Below are 17,052 nucleotides of genomic sequence, written 5' to 3'. Positions count from 1 at the left end.
ATCAAATCAAAAACGAAATCAAAGTACATCCAATGCATTTACAAACTGCCCAATTAAGGAAGAGGAAGGCACAAATGCGTGCGAAAAATTGAAACATTTTGCAGAAAATGAAAATCATAATACTGCATAGTTTTTGTAAGAGATATAATTTTTCAAATCACTGGGCTTTTGTTTTCTTTTTTTCTTCACCGCTTGGGGACCTCTGGATTATAGAGTATCCCGGATAATGGAAGTTTTAAAGGTACTGTACAGTAACTGGGTGAGGTGAGGATTTAGCGTTTAACATTTTGCGAGATATTCAGAAATCACTCTATGAGATGTCAAAGAGCATGCAATTCTAAGGGGTATCAAAAGTTTATTTGATGAAAATCGGTTTTGAAATGGCTGATATATCAAAAGACAAGGTGAAACAAAGAGATCCTAATAAAAGGCGCGGCCTGTCGCCTTTTATTATCATCACTTTTTTGGATATCTCAGGTATTTGAAAACCAATTTTCATCAAATAAACGTTGAATCCTTCTTAAAATTACATGCTCTTTCATTATCTCACTTAGGAACAAGGGCGTAGCGAGGGGGGGTGTTTTGGGTGTTCAAACACCCCCCTTTGCCAAAATGGGGGTGTTTGAGGTGTTCAAACACCTCCCTTGGGCAAAAGGGAGGTGTTTGAGCTGTTCAACACCCCTCTTCAACAATGTTTAGATGTTAAAAAATGAAACAAAAGCTGTCTTTACCGCCTTTATTTCCGTTTTGAATTCCGCCTTTCCTTTCTTTTGTGTTCATTTTCTTTCTCTCTCTCTCTCTTCCCTGCTTTGCTTTCTGGCCGAATCGCGAAGATACATTGCGCATAATGTTCACCGTTTACCGGTATTATACCGTACGCGGTACCATTGTGTATGATGCATTCATGTGTGTGCAATGCATGCTATACCGATTCTGTGACGCGCTTTGTGTATTATCGAAGCGTCGACGTTTCTACTTCTTCTCTTCTTTCTTTTCCTCACCTTTTTGTCTTTTTTACTCCTTTTTTTCTTCATGTTTTTTCGTTTCCTTGTTTTTTTTTTTTTGCGTTTTGGGGGCGACCACACCCATCGTCTCCCTGGCTACACGGGTGTGGTCTGGGTCAGGTTCTCCCATTTGTTTATACACAAAATGCGTCGGTTACTTATCCAATGCTGTTTTGCGCCCTTTTCCATATGCATGGCAGGCGTTACACCAAAAACGGCGATCTATCCGGTCTTCCCCTCTCCATTATCTTTTGTAAAAGTAATTCATGAAATTGGGGTCTTAAGTCTTAACTATACTGATGCTTCATACACAACTAGTAGTACATTACTAGTAGTAACATTGGTTATACGAGCACAATTTCGCCTGCGGAGGGGAGGGGAGCTGAACCTTTCGGCTTTTTGCCAAATTATCAACTTCCTTATTTTCCCAAAATAAAGTGAGAAAAAACGCTACACAATGCAGTGCCTCAAATTTCGATTTTTTGTTCTTAATAATTGAAGTTCATTTAAGCTAATTTGTGTGTGTGTGTGTGGGGGGGGGGGGGGATCCAGACTATTAACACTAATATAAAAACAAAAGCCTTTAGCTGCCACTTCCATTTCCGGAAAGTGAATAATTTTTATTCCTCCAAAGTTAAACTACTAGTACTCTGTCTCATGATTTGACCACAAATTTTGAAGATAAAGATATGCAATAATTTGAATGAGTTTTGATAATATAATTATTAGACCCATTCATATCCGGGTTTTTTCTTTTCTTCTTTTTTTTTGGCGGAGGCGCACAAAACTAAAAGTTCCTAATTTTTCCACGATCGACACTCCTAATAGCCCTGTCATGACGTGCCAGTATCAGCAGACCTAAGTTAGTTCTGTTCTGTAGTGTCTGATGTGGGAATATTTTATTCGCAAACGCAGTGCATCTGTGCAAGGACGAAAATAGGAAGTTGTTGCAATGAAAGATTTTTTGTAATGATTCAGCTAGGTATCGACTAAGATTTTACACTTAATGTCTAAAATCATTTAATATCAAATTATTTGCATTTAATGCCCCTTTATGAACACCTCCAATATTACTGGGGGATGCATGTATGTTCTTGAGGGACGCACATTGCACCGTGCATTGCCCCCCCCCCCCCCCACACACACACCATGGGCCTAAATCCCGGGGGAGGGGGGATGGGGGGGATATATCCCCCCCCCCCCTGAAATGGAGGAGGGGGGATGGCCTGTACAATCACCCCCCCCCCCTGAAATTTGAGGGAAAAAATGGAGGAAGCAGAAATGTGATTGCATCAATTTTGGCATATTGCATGACGTTCGTACGCCCGCCTCCAGATAGGTAATAGAGCTGAATAGTCTTGTAGGATAATGTATACATAATTTTCTCAAGCGCTCGCTCGCTTCGCTCGCTCGCAAAGACAGTAATATCGACATAAGGTATGACCCAGACGTTGACAACGTCAAATAGTATAGGCCTATACATTGTAAACATGTAAATCCAAAATTTCACCAAAAGTGTGCACCAGATCGCTTAATTTCAGGTCTGAAAATGCAAAATCTTCCTCGTCTGAGAGGGGGGTATCCCTCTCCCACACCCTCCCCCCATTCGGTCGCTCCGCTCCCTCGCACAGATATTCCAACTCCAAGTCCCTCCCCCACCCACCATCATTACAGAACGATGCCTCTGGGATGATTGCTTTATTGACTTAAATCAAGAAAACAGAAAAATACAATACATACAGGAAGATAATACCGGTACGTTACACACAAAGAAATGGAGATCCATATTACCATTTCATTGAATATATTTGGGCATTATTCAGGGCTATGCTACGTTTTTAAAAAGGGGGGGGGGGGGTCAAAATCACCTGTCAGTCAAGAAGAAAGAAAATCAAAAGATAAGATAAACAAAAACAAAAATCCTTCCTTCTTTCAAGGTCTGATTTTCCGCCAAAAGTCGGCTGACAAGCAAAAGAAAAAAACAAACAAACAAAAACAAAAAGTCTTCATGTTTTTGCTGCCACTTCCCTCATACTTTATATTTCATGCAAAACAGTGGTACATTCGATCCCTGTTAAGTGTGTGTGGGGGGGGGGGGGTGGGCGCCAAGCTTCCCCCCCCCCGCATCCGCTCGTTAAAAACGAATAAAAAACTTGATTATACCAAAATGGTAATTCAAGGGTTACTAAACTGCTTTTTAAATCGACATGAAAGGAGGATCAAGAAATAAGATATTTTGCTATGATTTCTTTTAACCATAATTAAAGAGGTATATAACGTGAAACATTGTGCAAAAAGTCCTGAGCCGACAAAATATTACGATTCCGCATGATTCCTGGTTGGCATTCTGAATATAAGCAGGATGTGCACAGTGTATTCAGAACATCCGAACGGCAAAAAGAGTCGCTGTAACGTTGCGCAATGTAATGTAGAATGTACACCTTTGTACCTTACGCTTCGTATATATCAAAGCTAGATCATTAATGAGTTTGCAGTGTTGCTTTACATACTAGTCTATATCAAAATGCCTTGCATTGCCAATAATAAGACTTGACCTGGGCTATTTCCTAACTTTTTCATGTATATAAAACACACACACACACAAACACAAACAATAATATTAGAGGATGTTCTAAAGTGCAGATTTTGGATATCCTTCCCCCATTTGGTCACTTCGACGTCCCCTAGCTCGTCATACCTCCCCAAATCATGAACATAAACCGACACCATTGACTACCAGTGGCGGATCCGCCCCCTCTCAATTTCCAAAGCGTAAAAATATAGCTACAAAAGGCAGTTTTTGGACTGCAAAATGTCAAAATTTTCAAGCTCACTCGGTCCGCTCGCTCACATTTTTAGTTGTTATGCTATTCTCCTGATGTCACTGCCAGTTATTGACAGCAGTTGCGCCCGTTGCACCCCCCTTAATTTCCAAAGCCAAAAAAGTATAGCTACAAACGGCAGTTTTGGGACTGTAAAATATCAAAATTTTCAAGCTCACTCGCATTTAATCGCTATGCCATTCTGCTGATGTTGGTACCAGTAATTGCCAGCAGTTGCGCTCGGTGCGCCCCCCCCCCCCCTCCCCTTAATTTCCAAAGTGAAAAAATACAGCTACACAACGGCAGTTTTGGGACTGTAAAATGTCAAAATTTGCAGGCTCACTCGCTGCGCTCGCTCGCATATTATAATCTTTATGTTATTCTCCTAATGTTGCTGCAAGTAATTGCCAGCAGTTGCACCCGGTGCCCCCCCCCCTTAATTTCCAAAGCGAAAAAAACATAGCTACAACCGGCAGTTTGGGGACTGTAAAATGCAAAAATTTTCAAGTTCGCTCGCTTCGCTCGCTCGCATAATAATCGTTATGTCATTCTCCTGATGTCGCTGTCAGTAATTGCCAGCAGTTGTGTCCGGTGCGCCCCCTAATTTCCAGAGCGAAAAAATATGGCTACACAAACGGCAGTTTGGGGACTGTAAAATGTCAAAAATTTTCATGCTCGCTCGCTCCGCTCGCTCGCATTAATCGTGATGCCATTCTCCCGATGTTGCTGCCAGTAATAATTGTCAGCAGTTGCGCCCGTTGCGCCCCCTTAATTTCCAAAGCGAAAAAATATAGCTACAACCGGCAGTTTGGGGACTGTAAAATGTTAAAATTTTCAAGCTCGCTCGCTTCGCTCGCTCGCATATAATCGTTATGTCATTCTCCTGATGTCGTTGCCAGTAATTGCCTAGTTTGCAGGCACAAACCCTTGTTGGTCGTAGAGGAGTCTGCGCCAAGACTACTATATGCACCACTTCGGCACTGTCCCATAGGCCCTGTGTTGTTGGGAGAGGCTGCAGTGCAGTTTTGCGTGTATTAGTCTTGGCACATGCAGACTCCTAATACGACCAACAAGGGTTTGTGCCTGCAAACTACGTATGATGCGCGTGCTCTCTACAGCCAACGAGCGCACAACGAATTGACACCGTGCGTCTTTTACGAAAAAATATAAAAGACGCCCGGTGTCAGTGAGTTGACCGTAGAGAGCACGCGCCTCACGCAGCTCGATCAATCGAAGCGAAAGATCCTCATGCACTAAAAGTGCCAAGACGTGTCTGCGTGTTCCAAAATCCGTACGGAATCGGTACTCCCCACGTACGGATCTCAAATTTTGCCCACTTTTTTTGCACGTAAACAGCGTGCGGGCCACGTACTTACACCTTGCGCAACCGTACGGCCGACGTGCGTTGACGTACTCCCTTCCGGCGGTTGCCACTCCCTCCGTTTTCAGAAAAAACGTGGCGGACGTGGCCTCCGCAAGAAAGGTACGGGCAAAAAAAAAAAACAAAAAACACGCATTGTGGGTTACCTGGGCAAGCTGTTGCCTTATTGTATTGTTCTGCTATGTCTGAATTAATTTGGCTCTTTTTAAATTAATGATCCTTGCGTGGAGTTATTAATTTGAATAAAATATGCAGTACTCGCTGCTATCAACTTTAAGGGATTCGGACCAACACTGACTATCGGGCGAAAGCTCGGTAGTCTAGTGGATATGACGCCTGTCTAGTAATCAGGAGGTCGTTTGTTCGATTCCCATCCGAGTATGTAAAGCCCATGATGTTTTTTTTTTTTTTTTTTTTTTTTTTTTTTTTAATATCATGGCTTACTCAAAACACACTGAGTAATCGGTGTTTATACATGTTGAGAAGGGCGATTTGTCAATCAGTTGCATTCAACCACTCCAACCATGTTTAACCCAGTGACTTCCTGGGATACTACATTAAATCTATAAGTTAAAGCAAAATTCAATGTAACTCGTAAGAAAAAGAATCAAGATAAATTTCCTTCATAACAACAGGGCTCTGACACTGTAGAGGGGTGGGTTTGCCGCCTTCGACGGCCCTACTAGTTCACATTGCCCATGAGTCGCATTGGCATAACTACGGGAAGGGGCATGGGGGGCACATGTCCCCTCAAATTGGCTGGTCAAAAAACCCAACAAAACATCTACGAAAGTAGGAAAGGAAAAGAAAAGGAAAGAGAAAGGAAAGAAGAGCAAACAAAAAGAAAGTGGAAGAGAAATACCCGGAAGCGTTCGCTACCTTCGCTCACTCGCATTTTAAGTATCTTAAGCAATGCAGGTTATATTGATAGTTACTATTCTTATAAAAGGGAATTGGTTTGTATCTTGTGTCTCTATCTAATGTCATATTATTCTTTTACTTATAAAGAATTTTAGTATATAATATAACTGCAAGGAATCGGGCGGAGGTTGGCCTAAAATAGATGAATTTCATCTGTGGATAATGGCCTGTGACCAATAGCCTAGTCCTATCATACCCACTATATGAGAACGGAAGATGCCGATAAAATATACACCATCATGAGAATGGAGAAACAATACACTAGAACCTGGGGGGGGGGGGCGTTTCATGAAGGAACTTGTCGGATAAAATGTCCGACAAGTTCAGAGAAATCAGCCAATCAGACTTAAGAATTTCTCAAAACTTGTCGGATATAATTGACTTGTCAGATATTTTATCGGACAAGTTCCTTCATGAAATGCCCCCCTGTTCTCAGTATACAAAATTCCAATTTTTCATCGCTCGTAAAATCTAGGAACAAGATGGTTTCCAGTAGCGTGATCTGCCATGCCTGAATTACTTGGGTAACTATATTCGAATGCGGCATGAAGATGTACTTAATAAAAATCAATTATTGTATTTTGATGACGAATCTACGTTTTAAAGAAAATAAAGTTTCTTCTCGGTCGCTCGCTCGCAGAATGGTTACGGACGGCAAGCGAAGTGCCCAAACAGTCATATTCGGCTGATAGCTTGCGGCTGATAGCTTAAGTGATGGAATTATCTTATAGGCTTATAGTGAATTTTGGTGACGAAATCACACTTCTATACCGTGAAAAAAGAGAAGTTAAGTTAATGAAATTTCAGATGAGATCACTACGAACACGATACAATAATAATAACGATAATGATTGATGATAATAATAATAATTGTACTAGAAAATGATTATGATGATAATAATAATGATAATAATAATAATGATAATAATAATACTAAACAGAATGACAGAAATAGTTAAGATAGATATGAAATAATTAAATCTGACATTTCCTTTTCCTTGTTTCCTGTTAATGTCACTTTCATATATTTGCATGTTTTATTTTTATGTCTACATGTCTCTTTATCTTCTGAATATGTAATTTCCATTGAGTTACATGTAAAGAGAACAAATTCCCATATGGACAATAAACGATGAGTTGATTGAATTCACATTATTATCATAATTGTTATTGTCATTATTATTATCGTTATTATTATCATTTTCCATGTTTATCGGCAAAACTCCTTTGAGCTTCTTCCCGCTTCCCACCCCCTCTCTCCACCATACTTCCAAAGCGTTCCCGCTTCTCCTGTCAATCAATTATTTTCAGTTAAAATAAATAATAGATCTAATCTTGAACACCCCCCTCTAAAAAATCCTGGCTACGCCTATGCTTAGGAATGTTATAAACCTAAATCCCCACCTCAACCAGTAGTGTACAGTCCCTTTAAGATGTTTTATAGGCCAACTTACAAAATTCCTCGTAAGTGAGACTGAAGCCCGTCCTCCGCGCTGAGCCGTCGCTCACGAACCGCAGGTTGAGTCCGTTGAAGCGGCTAATGACGTCATAAGGGATCTCCGATCCGGTGAGAACCTACATTTCAACAGTGGTTGGGAGAACATTAATTACAGCTGTAACCGGTTATCATTACAAAGCCATTCCAGCACCCTTTTGCCTTAAGCCCTTTGCAGCATGGTTACAGCTGTTACCTACTGCACAGGACAGTACTTGGACTCTAAAATCCTACAGTAAAGTGAAAATGCTCTCTGTTTATTCGTTTAACCATGAGATTGCTACTTGACGGCGCACATATTCAAATGTTTTCTACTCTCTAAAAAATTTCGAGTGAATAATTCACTCCTCGGAAGGAGTGAATAAAATTTCACTCAATTAAGAGTGACTTTCACTCGTTGTCGAGTGAATTTCACTCTTGTAACGAGTGAAATTTGTGTGAAACCCATTCGCCGAGTGAATTCCGAGTGAAAATTAAGCCGAGTGAATTCCGAGTGAATACATAATTAAACGCATTTGGCTAGGCCAATAGAAATTGAGAATTCCCCTGTCATGTGTTTACTCTAAGCCAATCACCAGCCGCAATTTCCCTGGCTTGGGCGCGGGCAGGTTTACCTGAAGAGCGACGCGTCGCCTGTGCGTGGACTGTGACACTGTGTGCGATTGCGTGCTGTGTGCTAGCTGTGCGTGTATTACGCATAGGATCACAGATTTACGTGCGTGTAAGTGCAATCGTGAGAATCTGAGCCTGGATGTCGTGATGGACGGGAGAAAATGTCTGTCTTCAAATTGAGTGGGGCGGAGATATTATTCACATTTTTGAAGGTAAGCAAACCATAGATATATCTAATTATACCTCTCCGTAAACGACCATTTATGTAAGTTACCTTTAGGGTTCTATACGAATAACCCCGGGCCCGTACTGGCGCTCCTTCGAACAATTAATGTAAAATGGTTTGTACACAGTTATATGGGGCTGGTCATACCATAGAACACCTTACGAACAGCTAGAATCCGAGGCCGAAACTCAGCTGATGGTACACGCTAGGTGTTGGGATCTAATAATACGTTGAGTCTTTAGACAACACTTTAATTGTACACGTTGGGATCTAGGGCTTGAACTATTCAAAAGAAAAAAATGAGTGATGAATGAAACGTTGGTCGTTAGTCATTGAATTGACATTCGTAAGCATATCATCACACAGAGATTACTGTGGTCGAGTGTAGAGATCGAACTTATACTATAGGGTCCTAACTGTTACTAAGCTGTGCTAAAGCAGTACATTAGAAGCGCCTAGCGCCAGACACGTACTATACATTGCTATTGTTGAGTTGACAGCCGAATCACTGACACTGGTCTGTGTTGCCAGATGAGATGGTGATCTCGATCAGTACGGTAATAAAGAATGGTGAAATTTGGTGATTTATGATTATTGTTCATTATATACACTGTATGTAGTAAAAAGGACTTTTATTTGCCGCTACATTTGAGCATCCAAACAGCTGGGAGAATACCACGTACACTAGCTCCCACGTCATGTGTCGTGATCATCTACTACTGTACTAGGTAAAGAAGTATGATGCGTGTACTGTTCGTGTTAAGTGTTGGTCCACTGTGACATCACACTTCTAGCTGAAGATCAGCGTGCTCACACATCATGGAGATCGATCCCCCTTGTAGCAGACGATGACCGGTACTATTTTCAACATTGTTTTTTATGAAAGTTACAGGTGATTGAAATTTGGCAGAGATCATCTTTGGGTCTTTAATTCTAACATTAAATATGCTGATGCAAGTAGCTAAAAAGTAATTAGGCCTACTAGCTTTTGTATTGGTGCTCACTTAGTATTTGTGTGGACAAAACAACTGCATATTGTCTTGTGGAAATGAGTTCTAAATCCATTTCTGAACCTTGTGTTTTCATACTTTCCTCCAGATAAGGACGTAGACATGACAGCTCTTCGGGAGTGATGGTGATTTAAAGGAACTCGGTGTAGGGGTCATCATTTGGAGAACAAAGACGGATATTGATAGCTGTACAGTCTCTGTCACACGAAGAGGGTGCAAATCACCAGATTGCAAAGTACCAGATGTGGTCATACAACGACTAGCCATTGAATTCAGGGTTGACGAATGCTGGAAACACCGGGCCAACATCAGCGAAGGAGCCTCTGAGATATGGACTTCCATTGCATTAACCCTGCTGTAAGCTATTCTGTTGTTTTCCACAATGATTAATGAAGGGAGACTAGTTTGAAATTGATTTATATTCATTTTACATTCTAGAGTCTTAGTAATTACATAAGAGGCTACATTAAGAGACTGAATGCTTGGTTGGTTTTATTTTGTTTGAAGAGATGATTTTCAAGATACTTCATGGAGCAGTTTTGGAGCTGTCCTTCCCTCTGACAATGAATGTCTTGACAGGTTAGTACTTGTATTTAAGAAAAATGTGTACCGTGTACTTGCCGTATCGACAGAAGTGAAAACCATGTTATGGTCAGTCTTGAGTTGTGTAAGTAGAGCTGTTGCTTATGTCAAATATGTATGTTAAATGATTTTGCTCTTCAAGTTTATCATGTAAACTGGATTAACCTACTATCCTCATGCCATTTGTATTATTCATAAATCCATTAAATTTTACTTATTTGCCCAGGAATTCAACACACACATCACTTCAAGGGGGAAGAGATACTTCAAAAGCTGAGGGAAGGAGTTCTGACTGTTCCGAGGAGACATCTGCACATCAAGATCATTGCAGCATATTTGTTGTTGAAAATGGAAGCAGAAAACTGTACAGCGTAAGTTCAATTATTTCAAATATTATTATTATTCATATATTATTATTATAATTTGAAAATTGGTCTGGAATACCAGTTTCCCATTGTCATGTCTTGTACTACAATGTACATTTCCATCCAATATATAACCATGTAATTTGCCTGTTCATTTTTTTTATTTTTTATTTTTGGTCTTCTCAAGTATAGAGAAAAGCAGACTAAAATTTGCCCCCCCCCCCCCAAAAAAAAAAAAAAAAAAAAGGAAAGAAAGTAGAAGGGACCGGTAAGTATAACATTGTTAATGAAGTGATGGTTATAGATTTAAAAATAAAGACTGGTATACTTGTATGAAACATGTAAACAGAGTGTACGTACAAGACTCCACGCTGACTTATTTTCGTGGTATCCCCATCGGGCCACATGTATATTGATTTGATAATAGTCCTAATACCTATGATTTAATCATCACAATGATTAATAAAAAAAGTGGGAGTTGATGTGCCATGAATTTCAATGGATAATCACATCTTGTATAAATTTTTCTACTAACTGTGCACATTCACACTTAACCTATCTGCATGAAATTTCCATATGTATTAACTGATATCTGGCTCAAGTAGCAATAAATGTACTTGAAACAGTGGTACTGAATAGCAATAGAAATTAATGCCAAGAAAAAAAACATAGAAATAGTTCAGCCCCTTAAAAGATTAAAATGAGTTCCAAATTTTTGATGTTTGCGTCGTAGAATATGATTAACATTTTTCTTGCTTTCTTTTTAAATTCAGATACCATGTAGTGAGCAAAGGATGTTGTAGCCAAGGCAGTTGCGATGCAGTACCCCACTTTGTGAGACACCACACAAGGTGCAAAAGGACATGTAAGTTTATACTCGTAAGTTTATGTGATCTACAACTTTTTAGCCCTCTTTAGCAGAAAGATTAAGTGACATACATGGTATCTTATTCATCTAGCTTGCAAAAACTTCAACATTTTCAACTTTTCTCAAGAGCTAGTGGACAGAATTAAGCAACCAAACGAGGAGCTGATCATCCTTGTTTAGTTAGGGGGCAAGGACCCAAAGTTTTTCAGATTATGGGCATGACCCCCCCCCCCCCCCCCCCCAACAAAAAAAAATGGCCTTTACAGGGAAATTGCATCTATTTCTTAATTAACTCATTGTGCAAATATACAGGCAATGTGGGGATTGTGATGTACCTTCTCATAGATGTCTAATAAAGTTGTGTGCAGATTGGCCTGATTCCATGACTTAGGTTCAATGAACGTTAACTTCAACGTAACGTAATGTAACTTAAGTTCCAACATGCCAGTTGCGCCGTTCATTTATAATAAACCTATTCTCGTTTTCTTCCATAAGAATGCCACTACACTATTTCTACTGCTATCAGATCTTCATCAGTTATAGTCAACTCTGTGCCAAAGTCAAATTTGTTGAGACTCAAGAAAAAGCTTTGACTTACAATGCATTTTTATATTTCAGGAGTATACCTGTATGGCAAGGATCATGGATTCATTGAGTATCGTTTGAAGACCTTGAGGAGCTATGACACCACACATCACCTCAGGCAGAGAGAGAGAGAGAGAGAGAGTAGTTGCAGCTCCCACCAAGCCCCTGACCGAGCACCATTCCAACGTTAGATTAGAAGCCCAATGAGAAGAGACAGCTACCATCGGTGTATAGGTCTAAATACCCTTGCTTTTTCCTCTTTTGAGATACAGCATATGCTCCTCTGACGTTGGAACTTAATTCTTGTTGAAGAGTCAGCCTCATCAGGCTCAGCGGTAGTTTAGCATGAAGCTGTTACCAGGATGTACTGCAGCACTTCAACATTAAAAGTAGAACAGGGCTCGCCGATGAAAAGAGTTTGTTGCATAGAATGTGTGATTGTTAATGTTTTAAATTGTTGATTGTTGTATATACTACTAACTGAAAATAGTTTTGACTTATATAGTCAAAAAAATCTCCTCTTCATGGCCACATGTTAATCAATACATTCATCTGTGAGGTGTTCCAAGCATATCAAAGAATGTTTGGCCACACACAGCTTGGCATTCCGCATGATACGAATCTGGCTGCGCTCATGATTAAGCACCCCCTTCTCTCCAGGCAATTCTGACTTGCTTTGATAAAACCTTTTTATGGTCTAATATTCAAGAGAGAAAACTGTTGACAGACACTCGTATGTAATTTTTTTTCTTTCCCTCATTTTTTTTTTTTTTTTTTTTTGGGGGGGGGGAATGCTACAAATAGCAGCTAAATAGTAGAATCTTCCAATGGTCATCCATGCTCTTGGGATGAAGATCATGTCTCCATGTTGTGATTAAGTTACCACATACCTTTGTCACCCCTTTGATTAGCATTGATGCAGTACAATATGCATGTGCTCAAATTTATTGCATCCATCTTCTTTGGAGTAGGGGAAAAAATCTTTTAAAAAAATAAAACAAAATTGATGGGAATCATTGATCCCTAGGGTTACGGGACCCAGAGTTATTTCGTACATTTTCACCTTTATGTAATTGATGTACTGTACTTTGAAAAACTTGTGGGTAGAAGCTCAATTGGTTCAACTTCTTTTCCATGAAACATCTGCAGCCCATCATTGATAAATCCACGGCATTAGAGTAGATGGAGTTAAATAGATTAGTTCACTAATGTGCCAAGTCAAACTTATGGATAATTCTTCCCTTGATCTCGTAACAAATTATTAAGATAACCTGCAACTGACAATCATATTTTGATATAGAGTGTTAGCAGTGATGTCACAATTGCCCACCATAAGGCTGCGTTCACATAGAAGTATACTATTTGGGTATTTGGGGCTCGTTTTCGAGGGCACGCGAATAGCTTGAATCGAACGATAGGATTTCGTAACACCGGTTCACATAAGAGGGCACTATTTGAATGTACCGAATAGCATAGAATAGTATAGCAATGTGGGAAATGAGCTTGTTCGATTTTCTTGCAGCGTATACCGTCTCTCGTTTATGAAATAATGACAATTTTGGTCTGGATTTGCCCTTTAGCAAAAATAAGCATGTAGACTGACATTCTGATGCAGTTTAGAAATTGTTAATAAGATTTGCTGGGATGTAGGAGGAAGAAATCCTCACTGCATGGGATGGCGAGTTGACGGTGCGGGTGATGGTGTACTGGGTGCCCGAATAGCGAATAGCGAATACCGTATACTTCTATGTGAACGCAGCCTAATGAAGTCAATTGCCTAAACCGACTAGAAATCAAGATTGCATACAAAAGCTGCAGCAATGTTTACTTCAGGGAAACCTAAGGCAAAATAACACCTTTGTTAGAGAGGCATGCATGAATGAATATTGATCGCCTTTGCTATGGGAGCCACCATTATGGTGGCCAACATGACGTCACATGAAATCACTCTATAAGAAATTCAGTTTGCATGCATTAGTTGTTGCTACATCTGGCAAAACTCGGAAGGATTACAAGTGTTCAATATTGTACAATGATGCCTTATTTAGGTGAAGAAGATCAATGATATGATACATGTTGTGTCAACTGTACTGATTGCAATTCTTTTTCCATAAATAGTAGGCCCGGTTGAGGGGGGGGGGGGGGGGGCTACGAGCCCTCCTTCCCTTTGACATTCCATGCCAAATTTCATGAAGGCATGATTACTTTGTGGGGTTATTGATTGTAATCAATAACATAAATATTTCATGCTGGATGTGTTGCTGACAAATTTCATTGAAAAGGCAATTAATGAAAAACAAAAAATAAGAAACAAAGAAATACATGAGTAAATAGAAAAAAATAGATACTTCAGAATTTTTTGATGGCACAGTTTTTTCTCTTTCATTTGCTATGGACACTAGAAAGAATGTTTACACAAAAAACAAAAAATGTGCCTTTCTGGAACTTTATTTATGGCAAATAATCTGATTTCATGCTCAAATTAGCATAATTTAGCCAAGTGACTTTTTTTGTTGTTGAAAATCAACATTACCTTTTTATAGATTATGTCACAGGCAAATTGTGTGTGGATTTTGTAATGATTGCACGGTTGATGGCCGAGGTCTGGGGGGTTCCAGGGAGGCCCCCCTCTGGCTCTATCATCTACATAAATACCCCACCTAAAGCCTACTTAAAGTCAAGACCGTGCTTCTCTGATCGAGTATGTTTAGGTATTTGTACAATGTACTTGTAGAGCATCACTGTGTTACATGACAGAGGATCCAAACTTGATTAACCATGCAGTATTGAAAATTTCTGTATTTTTGTCAATTTTTCGAAGCAATCACAATTCCTACTACATGTGTAATTGTTTTTGTATTATAATATAGATAATGGTGACTATACTTTGCAAGTCTTTTGTAGCTTATCATTGAACATGCAATAATTATATTCACTTGTAGTCGAAAATTAAACATGTTCAGGAAGGGTACTTGTAAAATTTTTCACTTTTGCACAAACTTTATGAATTTGGCATATTTTCGGGGAAATGTGTGATGTTAATATTTGAAGAGTTTGTTCGCAAACACCGATATGTCCATTTTTTAAGATTTTGAAGTACGGTCTCTGTCATAAAGTACAAAATAATACCTTTTAAATTATATATTGGTCACTACATATAAAGGTACATTTTTGAAGTTATGATCAAAAGAAGCAAAAATTTTCTTATTATTCTCTTTATTTTTCTTGACCTTTAATCGCAAATATCTCCATTTGGCACATATGGACTTAGCAGTTTTTGCAAACAAACTCTCCATTTGTAGAGCTTTGGGAATGACAGCTAGAATAGCATATTTACAGGGACCTTGGTGATGATTATGGTGACAGTTGTTCTTAAATGATAAAAATATGTATGATTATTATTGGCCACATAATTCATGGAAAACCAGATACTCGGCACATGAAGACTGTTTGTAATGGTGTACTGCTCTGCAGTTGAAGTTTAGATATTTCAAGAGGTATATTCTTTTTTTTTTATTTCAGTTGATCCAGTGGACATCACACATTTATTTAATATAGAGAATCAGTTCATTAAAAAAAAACATAACATGCGTAGCATTTAGTACATTATCTTCTTATATCCCCCTCAATGCTACTTAAAGAAAGAATAAATGAATAAGAAAGAATGAAACAACAGCCATTTGGATTACTAGCTTATATTATTCAGTTTCATGTATTGATCCAGCTCGGGTAGGAATGACTTTCAAAACTGGAACACAAAGTTGGCAATGCACTGGGCTACCAGTGGTGGATCGTTGGCTTCAAAATACATGCATTAATATTAACAAATATCTATATTATGAATGTTGCTTGCTGTTTTTGTTTGTATTAGTTTGATTGGTATTCATTATTCCAAAAATGACTCCAGACCACCTAGATTATTCCCAAATTCATCACCATATTGTCACTTTTTCTTCCAGGGTTGAATAACTAGTGCACTGAGTGCTGTGATCAATGGTGATAGAGATGTGTGCTCATGTAGAGTGTAATTCCGTTTGGGATTGAAAAAAGATTGAAAAAGGATTGAAAAAAGAGTGAAAAAGGAGTGAAAAACCTCCGGAGTTAAAGAAGAGTGAATACAATAGGAGTGAATTGAGAGTGAGAAAGGAGTGAAAAACGACTGACAAAAAAGTGAAATACGTCAGGAGTGAATTTAGAGTGAGAAAGGAGTGAACATCCCACCAAAAACATTTCCGTCTTTTTTCACTCTCTTTTGGAGTGAAATTTCTGTTCACTCGAAATTCACTCCACTTCTAGTGATCCTTGACGTCACTACCAAGGGGAGTGAAAATCGAGTGAAAATTCACTCTTTCTTTTTTAGAGAGTACATTAATTAAAAGTTCAGATTATTGAATAATACGTATCTTACACGCCGCCCTGCGCAGGGAGAGAATAGATCTAGGATCTTACCAGGTAGGTGGAGTCAACGTCGTCTTCGTGTGGTGTGGTGCCACCAATCAGAAGGCTATCGTGACCGTACTCGAGATCGAACTCGACGAAGTGGAGACGAACTTGGAAACCACCTCGGACCTGCACGATCCACTGGCAATCGGCGTCATTTGGGTAGAGTCCGCCCTCAAGCATCGGGGACATTATAGTCCCCGACAGGTCTAGAAGTGTCTCGATGCCGCAGGCAGCTGTCAAAGTAAATATTTTATTGCTTAAACACAACTCAATCAAACTATATTTTACATCGTGGGAGAAAGGTATATACAAGTGTAAAATGACCTGAATATGAGGGCTTAGTATGAAAGGTTGATACTGCATTTACTCCACGTCATGACACATTCCACTGGTGAAGCCCCCCCCCCCCCCCCCAAAAAAAAAAAAACAAACAAACAAACAAACAAACAAAACAAAACAAAACAAAACAAAACAAAACAAAACAAAAAAACAGGTTTTATTATGACATGATTGTCTTGATTTTGCTTCTCAGAAAAATTCTCTAAGAAATATGATTTGACATAGCTTTTCTGTCGTTTGAAATATCTAAACCATCTTAATTTAGTGCGTATTCTTGGTATTTTCTTGTAACATTGTTTTGTTTCTGAAGACGAAGCAGTAAAGGAACCATCAATGTGTTCTTTTCTCATAATGAGCATTAGAAACACAAATGTATAATTTTTATGTCAAAAATGATGT

General features: G+C 39.2%; 1 protein-coding gene across 1 annotated transcript in view; it reads right to left on the bottom strand.

Annotated features, from left to right (window-relative positions):
* Positions 1–17,052, bottom strand: part of LOC139714835 (uncharacterized) — a 51,715-nt gene that overhangs the window by 15,176 nt on the left and 19,487 nt on the right. Inside the window, exons 10-11 of the mRNA XM_071626490.1 lie at positions 16,321–16,547; positions 7,583–7,703 (exon numbers count right to left, since the gene is read on the bottom strand). Of these exons, the coding sequence (XP_071482591.1) occupies positions 7,583–7,703; positions 16,321–16,547 (348 nt within the window). The remainder of the gene's footprint in view (positions 1–7,582; positions 7,704–16,320; positions 16,548–17,052) is intronic.

Source organism: Diadema antillarum, unplaced genomic scaffold (genome assembly GCF_040938485.1).
Source record: "Diadema antillarum isolate AM-2024a unplaced genomic scaffold, OU_Dant_1.0 seq00002462_RagTag, whole genome shotgun sequence".
In the NCBI taxonomy this organism is placed as follows: domain Eukaryota; kingdom Metazoa; phylum Echinodermata; class Echinoidea; order Diadematoida; family Diadematidae; genus Diadema; species Diadema antillarum.
The sequence above is the reverse complement of the archived record's forward strand: the minus strand, read 5'-3'. Positions and strand labels throughout refer to the sequence as shown.